We start from the raw sequence: 13736 nt of genomic DNA on the forward strand, positions 1-13736 counted from the left end.
ATAATAGCCAGTTTTTAGGTACTACACGGATAAAACAAAAAGGTTTAACAAATATTTGTTAAAATTCATGTGGAATTCAGTAAATATGGACGATATTTGCAATAAAAAAATACATATTTATTAATTTTGTCGTTTATTATTTGCTATATCGAGTTTGGAAAAATTGCCGACACACCGCGTCATTATTTTAAGAAAAGACGCCGGTGGAAACTTAACTTAGTATATAAAAGATAATTTTATTTTATATCTATAAATTCAATCAACTGCTTATTAATTTCTTTTTAATTTTAAAATGTATTTGAGTGATTTTTTTTATATTTGTTATAAGCTTCTGCTTCACGTGTCATATCAGAATTATCCGATGATGGCGATCATCATAACAAACACTTCTCTAAGATCTTCTGCCATATGAAATAATTTTGTTTTATTTATTATTTGAGTTCACTTACGCATATTTTCAACTAAGAAACCTATTTTTTTCTACAAATACACGACCTTCTTTTTTACCTCTAGGGATCAGTGGTAGTATTGTATATTTTTTTTTCCTCACTATATGTCCCAGATAAGATATTTTCAGGTGGTTAACAGTCTTTAAAAATGTTCTATTTTTGCTGTCCAAGGTATTTTCAGCATTCGTCTTTGAATCCACTGTTATAATCTATACGTGGTAAAAGGCGAAGTTACTAAATATTTATATATGAATGCCAATATGAATGGCGCCTAGTCATATTGAAAGTGTCGCCTTTTCTTCCACTGGCATCCAAAATCAGTTTTACAACAGAGCATTTAGTGCGCAACCCAAGGTCCCTACAAATTTACTAGTACCTCCACAAATATTTTACTACAAAAAATTATTCATTTTTTTTTAATTTAGATAAGTCACAAACAGCAATTAGTAAGTTAAACTATCTGTCCCTATAAATAAACAATACAAAAAAAAAGTAATTTTTTTTTTTTTTTTTTTTTTTATTTAATTTAACGTGCTTGTGACAGCTTCGGCCATTAGCACGAGGCACCGTGGATACAATTATAAAGGTACAATTACATATTATATACTATAGTTATATACTATTTAATAAGTTTTCAAGCTTCAGGAACTGGATAGCTGTGATGACTTGGCTCTGGTTCGATAATATATCTTTGATGTCGCCTTCCATGCCCAGTTCTTGGCGTCGTTTATTGTAGTGAGGGCAGTCCACAAGGATGTGTAGAACGCTTAGTGGAGATTGGCAATAGTGACAGATTGGCTTAGGTGCAGAATTCATTAGGTGACCATGTGTATATCTGGTGTGACCAATACGCAATCTTCTAGCAACAACCATCTCATTTCTAGTTATACCAGGGATAACGAACCGCTCAATCGTCTGATCTATTTGGTGTAAAAATGTAGTGGATTGGTTCCAATGATTCTGCCAGTAATTTCGTATGAGTTTCTTTATACTAGTTTTTAGGTCACTGGCAATTTGTATATTACGTGGTGTACAATTGGATACAGCAGCTTCTTTGGCAAAGCGATCGGCGTTGTCGTTACCCATAATCCCGATGTGGGAGGGAATCCATATGATAGTGATATGGATGTCGTGGATGATAAGATTTTGGTAAATATCATGGATTTTTTCTACAAGAGGGTGATTAGTAAATAGATTATTGATGGACTGGATAGAGGCAAGGGAGTCTGTACAGATGGCAATATGTTGATTGGGTGCTGTACAGAGTTTGAAGGCTTGGTAAATAGCATACAGTTCACCAGTGTGAACGCTGCATGTGGCAGGTATTTGACATGACCTAACGACTGTTTTCGTAGTGGTAACCGCACAACCAACCCCCGTTTCGCTCTTTGATGCGTCAGTGTAGAGTACCCGATCGAATTTCTTAAAATTAAGAATTTCTAGTAAGGATTTCCTAATCAAATCCTGGTTGGTTTCTGCCTTACTAAACTTTGTAAGTGACACATTAAATTTCGGTAAAGTTTTGGTCCAAGGAGAGTTCTGCGGGATCGGGAGAGGGTTAGTTAGGGATAAATTGATATGTGGTATTAAAGTTGGAAGTAAGAGGGCGATAGTGTGTATGCGTGGAGCAGGAGGGTGAGTACTAGTATAGTTGGGTAATGTCAGCAGTGTGTGTACTGGATTAGAAAGGTTAGCTGAAGTAGAGGCAGCGTAAGAAAGGAGGAGATATTGGCGCCTGAGCCAAAGAGGAGGTTCATTGGCTTCGCGGTAGAGGCTCTCAGCTGGACTGCTACGAAAAGCTCCTAAACAGAGGCGGATAGCAGTATTATGCACAGAATTAAGGGTTTGTAAAGATGTTTTGGATGCTGACATATATATAAAGCTGCCGTAATCGAGTTTAGAGCGAATGAGAGACCTATATACTTTTAATAGTGTACATTCGTTAGCGCCCCATTGGTAGTGGGAAAGTGTTTTGATAATATTTAAACGTTTTAGGCACTCTGCTCTAGTTTCCTGAATATGTAGTTTCCAAGAAAGTCGGGAGTCGAATATTAGTCCTAGAATTTTGCGGTGATCAACGACTGGGAGAGGGTGGTTATTCACTAAGATTTTAGGGGCAGTGGAGAGTGTTTTTCTGGTAAATTTAATGAGTTGTGATTTTGTAGATGAGAGGGACAGGCCGATGGCAGTCAATCTATTTTGTAATAAGTCCACAGATGTTTGGAGAAGTTTGCAAGTAGTAGTGGTCGCAACACCATGGCAATAAATTACAAGGTCATCAGCATATGAAGTAAATTTGACTGGGGAGGGAAGACTGTGGCATATATGGTTAATTGATAAAATAAACAATGTGGGGCTTAATACAGAGCCTTGAGGGACTCCGTCTTGTTGGATGTGTGGTGATGATATACAACCATTTACAGAGACTCTGAAAGATCTAGAGCTAAGAAAGTGCTTGATGAATTTAAAAATATTACCATTAAGGCCATATAATAATAGTTTATCGAGAATAACCTGTCTAGGTATTTTATCGAAGGCAGCTTCAATATCAAAAATGCAGGCAATCACTTCTTGACTGTTATTAATAGCTCCGGCGATGTGGGTATGAAGGAGGACGAGGTTATCGCTTGTGGAACGATGTCGGCGAAAACCGGATTGTTCTTTAGGTAAAATTTGGTGTTTGTCAATAAACCATAAAAGACGTCTGTTTATCATCTTTTCCATTAATTTGCACATGGTGCAAGTGAGAGAAATCGGTCTATAGGACTGAGGAAAGATTGGTGTTTGGCCATGTTTTAGGACAGGTATAATTACGGATGTGTTCCATTGAGTAGGAAATATTTGAGAAGACCAGATAGAGTTATATATGTCTAACAGGAAAGTGAGGCAGCGGTTGGGTAGGTTTTTAAGAAAAATATAAGGGATATCATCAGGGCCGGCAGAAGTATTTTTGCATGAGGATAAAGCAGATGTAAGTTCAGAAAGTGAGAAAGGAGAATTAATATTGTCGATATCTTGTAAGTGCTGTGAAGTGAGGTTGAAGGAGAGCGGTTCTTGTGTAGAGGATGAAATTAGGGGTTTGAGTTTGTTGTGAAATTGTTCCTCAAATGTATTAGCCAGGGTATTGCAAATAATTTGGCTGTTGCTAGAAGAAGTGCTGTTAGAGATTAAATGGGTAATTTTGGTGTTAGTTTTTTGTCCCTGAACTTGTCGGATTTTTTTCCACATTTGGGAGGGATTTGTGTTATCATTCAAAGACGATACATAGTTATGCCACGATGTTTTCTTGCTCTGTTTGACAACGTATTTGGCTTTGGCTTTCAGCTTTTTATACTTAATTAGATTTTCAGGACTTTTATGTTTGCGGTATTGATTGAGCGCAGTCTTTGATTGTCGAATTGCGAGTTCACATTGAGAGTTCCACCAAGGAACAACTTTATGTCGGGAGCTAATTGTAGTTTTGCCAATATGAGTTAATGCTGCTTTGATTATGGCATCTGAGAATAGTTTTATGGAATCATCGATATTATTAGAGTTAGGTAATTTACATATTAGGGATTCCGATTTTTTGGAGAACTCTGGCCAATTAGCCTTGTTGAAGCGCCAATAACTTCTCACTGAAACTTGGTCATAGGTGTTGTCACGTATAATTATAGGGAAATGGTTGCTGTCGTGAAGGTCGTCCGCTGTTTGCCAGGATAATTTGGGGGCCGATTTGGGATCACATATGCTTAGATCGATGGCAGAAAAAGCACCTGAAGCAATGTTAAAGTGGGTGTGTGATCCCGTATTAAGGATACATGAACTAGTGCAATCAAGAATATTTTCAACAACTTTACCACGTCCGAATGTACGCGAGGAGCCCCACATAGTGTTGTGGGCGTTGAAGTCTCCTACAATTATATAGGGTTGGGGGAGTTGGTATACTAAATCAAGAAGTTCTTCTTCCTTTAGAATGTAGTCAGGAGGGATGTATATAGAGCATATTGTAAGTTTGTTAGGGCAGTAAGTAGTGATGGCGACGGCTTCGAGATTGGTAGTCAGAGGAAGAAGAGTGGAGTAATGGTCTTTAGAAGCAAATATAGATGCACCTCCACTAGCTCTGGAGCAGACAGATCTGATGTAATGATACCCTTCAAAATCTTTGAGTGTATGGAGATTAGTTGACGTGAAGTTAGTTTCCTGTAAGCAAATGAAGGTGGGGTGGTGGAGAGATATCAGTAGCTGCAGACGTTCTAAGCGCGGATAATATCCGTCGCAATTCCATTGAATTATAGTGAATATAAAAGTTATAAATTAAGGCAGGTCGGTTTTGTCTAAGGATGGATCACTGTCATTAGAGCTAACAGATGCAAGACTAACAGTGTCAATAACATCATTTAGATTCATCGTAGCCTTAATTTTTTTTTGTAGGCGAGTTATACGATTTTTAAGTGATCTATCAGAGATATTATGGTATATTTGTTTAAGGTCATCAAGAAGGGCGTTAATGTTCGTAGTATATTGGTATGCTTCAGCTAAGGGGTCATGGCAGCCGAAAGAGTTTTCCAAGAAAGCAATTAATTGTAGCGAGTTAATTGAAAAGGATGATGGGTTTGCTGCTATAAGATTTTCTATGATTAAGCGGGCAGACGGACTGATAGTGGCTGATGGTTTTGTATCTTTGGTTTTCGATTTTTTTTTAGGGGCTGATTTGGGAGCCCGGAAGGAGGTGTCATCGAGGGACTGTGGATCTATTGGAGTGTGAGTAGTAGGATCTGAAATGGCAATTACAGGGGGAGAATCGAGGCTTGAGTCAGTTGAATGGGCTCTTTTCAGGAGGGCGATAGTAGGAGGTGTAGGTTGAGGTTGATCTAAAGGTAGAGGTGTGATGTTGGATAAATTTTCGGAGGCAGAATTTGGGTCAGAAGTGTGAGAGGTGCCGGAAGGTGCGGTGGGGCTATTGTTGGTGGATTCATTAGGTACTTGGGCGAAACGGGGGTGGGTAGTGGTATCCGGTGGGTTTTGGCAGGTTTCAGCCGTATGTCCGGCTTTTTGGCAAAGGAAACATTCTAGTTTGTCTGATGTAACGAAGATTCGGAAGGAAGTGTTTTCAAAATGTATTAATACGGAGGTTTGTATTTCGAAATTGTCTTTATCTGGTATTACGTAGATAGACCGTCGAAAACTTAATATATGGGAATAATCTTCATCGGGTGAGCCTGTACGAATCTGAGATACAGGTGAGGCTAGTTGCAGACCAAGTTCGTTTTTTAATGCCTGCTCGATAAGTTGATTTGGAATCGATGGACATACATTAGATATTAACAATCTTTTAGTTGGGGAAATGAGTCTGCGGATGTGGACAATTTCATTTTTAACGGAAACGGTGGGATTGTTTTTAAGAAGAATATCGACGTCAGAAATAGAAGCAAGAAAGATGCAAATGCGTTGGTTAGATATGCGGGAAGCGTGGGTAATACGCTTTGGTGTTACGATTTCACCGATCGCCTTAATGTAATCGAAGAGAGCTGTATCCGGAAGAGCATTTAATACTATTGCTTGCTTTCTGCTAGGATATGATGTGGTCGCCGGTGTAGGTTTTGTTGTTTTTGATGTGGTAACAGCTGCGTAGCTTGGAGCGGTGGGTTGAAGAAGCATTTTTAAATATTCTGGATGCCAAAATATTTAATGAAAATCAGGCGCAATGCCTGGCCTATTTATTGTGTTTGTATCAATTATAAAGTTTACATACCAAGTTGTTTCACAAAAAACTTTTCACTTTCAATAATTACTTGATAACAAAACACATTAACTGACAAGTTTTTTTTATAAGAAATACTATTTGAAGAAGCCGAGGTGTTGACTCGTTGGCTTTTCGAATAGGAATGAAAAAAGTAATTTGTAAATTAAACTTATGTTCTTATAGCTGCAAATTTAGAAGTTCAGAAAATAGTTACTAGTAAATTAAGGTGAGCATGGTGAGCGTTAAAAGAATTAGTTTTTAATATGAAACGACTGCTCTTAAGGCTTTAGAAGCTCATTTAAGGAAATAGTATTGGATTCTTCTTCTTTTCGTGCCGTTTATTTAATGAAGGTTGGCTATAACCATTACAAATTCGTCTCTATCTTCTGATTTTCTTAAGAGCATCTGTGTGTTTAACCCGGTCCAGTCGCGAATGTTTTTCAGCCAGGATATTTGTCGTCTACCAGGACCCCTTTTTCTTTCGATTTTACCCTTCATAATCAGCTGCAACAACTCGTACTTCTTATTTCTAAGTATGTGCTCCAAATATGCTGTCTTTCGCCTTTTTATGGTGGTCAAAAGTTCTCTGTGTCTTCCTATTCTGTGCAACACCATTTCGTTCGTAATATGATCGGTCAATGGTATCTTCAAAATTTTCCTAAAAAGTCACATCTCAAAAGCTTTCAGTTTTCTCATCAAGTCAATATTAATAGTCCAGGCTTCGACAGCATAAAGAATAATAGAGTGGATATAACATTTTACCATCCAATATCGGATTTGCAGATTAAGTCTTTGGTTACTCAGAAATTTCCTCATCTTCAATAAGGCTGCTCTTAATTGCTATATTCTTGAACGAATTTCTAATTTCGAATTCAGATCTTCCGTAATCCAGACTCTTAAGTATTTCATTTTGTCAACTTGCTCAATATCTTCATTTTTTATCTGGATCCTTGTAATGACTTTGCCCCTCTTACTGATAACCATGGTTTTTGCTTTTGTAGGATAGGATAAGGAACTTTAAATGACAAAAAACTTAAATAGATCTGTTAAGGTCCATTGTGCAGAGTGTTAGGTAGTAAGTCTCCCTAGTTATAATATTTAATTTAAAATCAGTAATAGTAACAGATGGCAAACAATATCATAAAATAACTATTACCATTAAACCCTATGTTCATTTTCCCATACGTGTTTACATATTTTAGATCTTTCAAATTCTCCATTTTTAATATATGATTGATGTTCACTCATTCTAACACTTAATAGTCTTGTTTCACTCAAATAAAAATGATCGCATCCACAAGGTATTTTATAAATACATTTCTTTGTACTTTCTTACTAATTGTCAATTTACATCTTAGTAAATTTGCTCTTATAACCATGCCTTTTGTCTTTTTTGGGGAAATTAACATGGTAAATTTTCTGGCGGTTATACTAAATTGGTGTAGCATACGTTGTAAATCATCTTCATTTTAAGAGAGTAATATTGCGTCGTCTTGCATAGCAGATTTCTTTTAGTTTGTTTTTGTCCCATTTGGTATCCTTTTTTAGTTCTTACTTTTTTTAATATTTCATACATAATTACGTTAAACAATAGTGGTCTCAGGGAATCTTCCTGTCTTATCCCATTACCAGCTTTAAGTGGGCCGGTTGGTTCTATTTCTAGTGTTACTATTGTTATGTTCTTTTGGTAGATATTTTTGATCATTTTGATTATTCCTAGAGGTATCTCATTTACATATATTAAGTGGATAACTTTCGTTAATTTGATGCTACCAAATGCCTTCCTAAGGTTTACAAAACATAGATATGCCGGTTTGTTTTATTCTAATAATTTCTCTTGGGCTTGCCTCATTATCAATATAGCGTCGGTGCATGATCTTCCCGACCTAAAACCTTCTTCTTCTGCTAGCGTTTTAATAATATTTAATAAAAATTTCATTTAGTTTATAAGTTATCACTTTGGTTGTTAATTTTAGTATTGTGTTATAATAAATTAACTCCTCTGTAATTTTACGAATCCAATTGGTCTCCTTTTTTGAAGAGAGGTATTAGGACGACTTTCGAGGTGGAAATTAGGACGTCAATAAACTTCTTTTAATCCTAAATTAAGGCTTATTCTCAATAAAAATACCACTCGTTTTAATTTTAATTTAATTTTAGTTTAATTTTAGTTTTAATTTAATTTAGCGAACTAGGCAAGCAAAAAATTTTCGAAAAATGAATTTGCTTGGTTTTAAACACATCGTTAATTAAAGGTTTCATATGTTTTAATATCAATAGATTCTGATGTTTCCGGTATTAAGATAAGTGTTGTTTCTGTATCTATTTGCACAATTTCTGGCGATGTAGAAATAAAAATTCTTCATTTTATGATATCTTTCTATCTGTCAATACACAAAAATTAAGTTTTACGCCTTTGACAATGATCCTTTTTTTCCACAGTAATATTTAATTTGGGAAATTTTGTTATTATAGGGCAATACGGAATAAAAACGATTAATTCCAGAATATTCATTACCATTCAAGGTCGATTAAAAACGCTAATGATGATGATATTATCACTATTTCTTAAGAGACTAATTTATATCGTTGTATGGCAAAACTACAAAAAATATTTTATTTATATTATAATATTATTTTTTAAATTAACGCGATTTATATTCTTTTAATAATTAAGGCTTTTCAAGAATTTGCTCATATATATTATTACATTAATAAATTTTTTTTATATAATCCCTGATATAGATCAAAGTCAAAAACGAAAAAAGATAGTGAGGAGTGTGAATAATTTAAAACAATATTATTCAAGTGGTCGGTTTTTTCAAGTGGTCGACTTTTAGTATATAAAGCTGAACCAGCACCATTTATTATTGTCAAATATAATAATTCTCCAACATGAAAACTACATTGATTTTGGCAATTTTGGGCTTCGTCGGTAAGTAACAATATTTTTGTATATTCTATTAGCATTTTTATTACATATATTTTGTCTTTATCGTATACTAAGATGGACGTACTGGAAAAATAATCATAAGAAAATCAAAAATACTTCAAAAAAACTATTAAGGACTTCATTGCAGGCTGAAGAAAAAAATGTTGTCAATAGCAATATGCCAAAAAATAGGTGTTTAATTATTCGGTTGGAAAATCATAAGTACTAGTGTTATAAAGTGTGAACAAACATCTCCAAACTTTCTCAACAAAGTGTATACTTCCTATAAATTACCATAAATAGTCTATCATCTTAAAACAATTATTAATGTGATGAGTATTTTCACAAATGAATTTCAAAATTTTGGAATTTGTCATACAAGCCAATTGGAGAAAGAAAACAATAGGTATTACAGATATATCAACTATAACCAGGAAATATTGATTAACATTCATACAATTTATGTGTGATTAAAATCATGACTATCAATTTCTGGGTCTACTTACCTATCCATTTGAAATTGACTTTACAAAAACAAAAATTTTGTTGTATAAAAAAAAATTATCAATGACCAATCTTTTATCTTTTAAAACCTATATTTCTTTTTAGCTCTCACCGTTTACGCCCAAGGGCCTGAACCTGAACCTACTCGCGAACCTGAGCCTGAGCCTGATAATGAGTAAGTAACAATGATGTAAATCATAAATTTGTTAAAGAATTAAGCATGTCCAAGCACTAACTATTTCACCAAATAAAAGTTTAATTATTAAATATCTATTTAGTCATGATGTACTATAGATGAAATGCATGTTTAGGATTTGTTCAATATTATGTTTAAAGATATAACGTTGATATTTAAAAATTATTGTTAAAAAGTATTTTTTCTAAAACAATTTAATTAGTTTTAAAAGAAAAATGCTTTTTTCGACCCTTTTGCACTTTTTAACAAATGCATTGTTAATACTTACAAAATATAAGTTGTATGTTTCCATAAAATCATTAAATAAGTAAGTAATTTATTAGTTTTTTGTATTCACTGACAATCTTCGTTTCCTTTTTCTACTTCAGCTTTTGCCTTTTTAGGAACCGCTGTTCTTTGCACTTATTTTCCTGCTTTTCACTTCTTTGCTCTTCAGACCTTTATTCTTGTCATTGGTTTTACTGTACCTCTTCTTCTTTTAACTTCTTACAGCTCTATTCCTGAAGTAATACCTGAGTATCCTGAATATCTTCGTTACTTTAATACAATGAGAATAGGCCCTATATAACTTAACAGTAAAACGGTAAAACAAAAAAAATCAAAATCAGAAAAAAAAGGAAAACGCATCGCAATACCAACAATATTTATTTAATTTGTGTTAACTTAAAAATTTTTCTTTACAGATTTGAGTGTGATGCCTGTATCACATTTGCCACTGTAATCAAGGATTACGTCGAAGAGAAACTTCCATTGGTAAGTTTAATAAGCATTTTTTAATATTAATATTCTGTCAAAGAAGACCACTTGCAGAGTAAAAATGAAAAAAAATTTTTATCCTTTGAACGTGTGGTAGCGTGTATACCACAAAGACAAATATCTCAATATTTCAGTCGAATCTCAAATCTGTTCTATTTTATGGATGTGAAATTTAAAAATTACTAAAAGCTCTTATCAATAGACAAACGTTAACAAATGACTACAAAGAATTTATGTAATTTTTGGCTGAACATCATAAGAAAGATCTGCTTTACCTGGCCGAATAAAAGTGGATAAAGAATTAAAATATGATTTTAACAAATTAAACTTTTTTTGTCTCTTAATCTTTCTTATTTATTTCTGATCTTTTTCCTAATTTGTGCTTAATTTTTATTTACAAATTCTCTTGCTATATTTATTAATATTGGCGCTGTTACTCTAAGATAAATTTTGCGCAAATATATCTATCCAATTTTGTTATATAGTGCATTTAATTTCCTTCAGTATTTCAATATATTCTCCACTTTAATCTAAAATATATTATACTTTAAAACTTTCTAAAATTAGGTAGTTTTTTTAATTGTCTCTCATCTTTTCTTATTGATATCTTCAGAAACTATAAAGAGTTAAAATTTTTTAACTTTGATATTTAAAACAACATAAAATTAAAATTTTCTTTTCTTACAGGACGAAGTTGAAAGAGACGCAGATGTACTATGTAACGTTTTACCAGGTGAATTGAGAGACTTTTGCGATCACGAGTTGCTTCCAAAAACCGACAGAATCTACGAAGAGCTACACAAACATTCACCTGATGATGTATGCGAACACTTGGAATTTTGTGGTAAACCATAATTATTTTAGTGTGTACATGTATTTATAAAATTGTATAATAAAGTTTTAAAAATAGTTTCTTTTGCTTTTTTTTTGTTAATATGCCCAATAATTTGAATTTTTGTTTAATATTATTTAAATTTTATTATTCAAATCACAACCTAATAGAACAAATAAAATGGAAATCCTACATAATTTTTGTGAGTTATCACGAGTACTAATAGGAAATTAGATCATGAACATCTAAACATATAGCTGAGAAAATCTTTTGACATAAAAAAGGATGACTCTATCTTTAACATAAATATCTTATTGAATTTCCAAACGAAAAATAAAATAAAGCGTATGTTGACTATATTACAAAGACAATAAAATTATCGGTTATCCAATATTACAAAACAGGAAGATTTAACTCAATAAGATAAAAGAGCTTATGCCATGAATGTAGCCAATATTTTAAAAAATTGGGAAATTATAAGTATTGTAACGAAGATATTTTGCCTATCACATAGGGTATTACTATAAGGGGTTGAAAATTGGAGACAGAAGTTATTAGGTGTAGATAGGGCAAGCAAAACAAATCGAAACTTATGCGATCGGCGATCAGAGTTTATTTGGAGTAGCTGGGTAGTGGATAAGTGAATGGCAAGGGATTAGATTGGGGCAATTACAAAAAAATGAAACAAAGGGATACTTACATAAATCTGATGGAAAAATGGACAAAATAAAACAACAAGAAGGACCTCTAGCTATTTAAAATGGGATGCCGCTTCGAAAAAACTTCCTGCTGGAGGAAAGAAAAGGTTCTCTCTCCAGCCTTCGTCTTAAAAAGCACAAAATATGGGTTAGGAGGCTTTTTTAAATAAATAAACAAAATGGTTTAGAGAAATAAATTAAACATTTATTGTTATCTCATCGCAAACAGTTACAAAAATAAATGGAACAAAATACTATATAGATAGTTTCAGAGATAAATACCAAAATAACGAAGTAACACTTAATATGTCCTATCCATTTACAACATCCGTTTACAACTGGGAGATACTACAAAACTACAATAAATTGTTATTGGGCGATAATCTGTGGCAGAAATAAATTATTACAAATAAATAATTGAGGCTATGAGTGCAATAACGGACCAACCCACAAAAATTAAAAATTTATTTTATTGTAAAATATTAACTGTCTAGTTGAAATTTATCAGCTGCATAGTGGACCAATCCACATTTTTCTATTTGTTACTAGATGGCTGCACTAAAGTAGTTTTGGAACTCCATATTTGATAGAATCTTAGAGAAGCAAAGTGGACCATGTGCGGTTAGTCCACTGTGCTGCTGATAGTTAGATGTCTATTATTCTTGCTTGATATTTTTGGATCTTTTTGTAAATTGTCATTGTGAATTTTAATTATTGTGAAATATATTTATTCTGTTCTATCCCCTATCCTATTTTTTTTTTTCGAGAAACGTTCAACAGAATCTTATAAGAAGTGTGATTTATTTGAAGTAAAAATAGTCAGCCAATAGTGTATCAATTAAACAACTCGAAATTAAAAATGAACTTCAAAAGAAGGCGAAGAGTGGTCGAGATTCTTTAAAAAGAGACACCGAAATGGCAAAAAAAAGAAACGCATCGGTCACCTGTGCTTACCGCAGGAATTTATTACTACAATCGGCAATTATGGACCTACTGCTTCAATATTCTTGAAATGGAACTAACAACCCATTTATATTTGTGTGGGATGTGTCACCTCTAGGATCCTACGTTTTATTTTCCATAAAAAATTTCGTAAAATCGAAACGACATATTATGTATTCTGACGTATATAATAATATAATCGTAATATTAAAATGTCATTATTACGCAATTATATAACTACATCTCCAGATTTTACAGTGGAAGAAATAGATCTCAAGTTTCTGGTAAGTACTTGCTATCTGACCAAGATTTTGGTATAATAGAAAAAGAAAAGAAATTCCATCCACATGTATTTATACTTCAAGACTGGCATGCAGTGATAAAGCACGCTAGAAAGAAAAATCCGTTCACAGTAAGAAACATGGACAAATCATTTTTTTTCCAACAGAAAAGTTTCCGAATCAAAACCTAGGTAGAGTGGCTTAAAATTCAATGGTTAAGATTTAGGAAAGACTTTCCCAATACTCTTTAATATAAGTATTCAAACAATGAGGATGTTTATTTTGAAACAGTGGAGCTTAATAAAAGGAAATCTGTTTCCAAGAATACAATGGAATTGCCACTTCTGTATCCATATGGTAATACCATTAATGAAGCTAAAAAGAGACCTACAGTTAAGATACCTCGTATACACCATGAATT

General features: G+C 33.4%; 1 protein-coding gene across 1 annotated transcript; it reads left to right on the forward strand.

Annotated features, from left to right (window-relative positions):
* The first annotated feature begins 9043 nt into the window (after window positions 1-9043).
* LOC140438073 (uncharacterized) lies at window positions 9044-11472 on the forward strand. The gene is made up of 4 exons (XM_072527785.1): window positions 9044-9109; window positions 9716-9785; window positions 10490-10559; window positions 11250-11472. The coding sequence occupies exons 1-4, from the start codon at window positions 9070-9072 to the stop codon at window positions 11415-11417; spliced, it is 348 nt and encodes a 115-aa protein (XP_072383886.1). The 5' UTR covers window positions 9044-9069; the 3' UTR covers window positions 11418-11472.
* Window positions 11473-13736: the final 2264 nt, after the last annotated feature.

The sequence above is a fragment of the Diabrotica undecimpunctata genome, chromosome 4 (assembly GCF_040954645.1).
Source record: "Diabrotica undecimpunctata isolate CICGRU chromosome 4, icDiaUnde3, whole genome shotgun sequence".
Lineage (NCBI taxonomy): Eukaryota > Metazoa > Arthropoda > Insecta > Coleoptera > Chrysomelidae > Diabrotica > Diabrotica undecimpunctata.

Excerpts from the sequence above, each read along its gene's own strand:
- LOC140438073 (XM_072527785.1), top strand. The coding sequence starts at position 9,070 with ATGAAAACTACATTGATTTTGGCAATTTTGGGCTTCGTCG. Across the intron at positions 9,110-9,715 it reads GGCAATTTTGGGCTTCGTCG|CTCTCACCGTTTACGCCCAA; the intron begins GTAAGTAACAAT and ends ATTTCTTTTTAG. Across the intron at positions 10,560-11,249 it reads TCGAAGAGAAACTTCCATTG|GACGAAGTTGAAAGAGACGC; the intron begins GTAAGTTTAATA and ends CTTTTCTTACAG.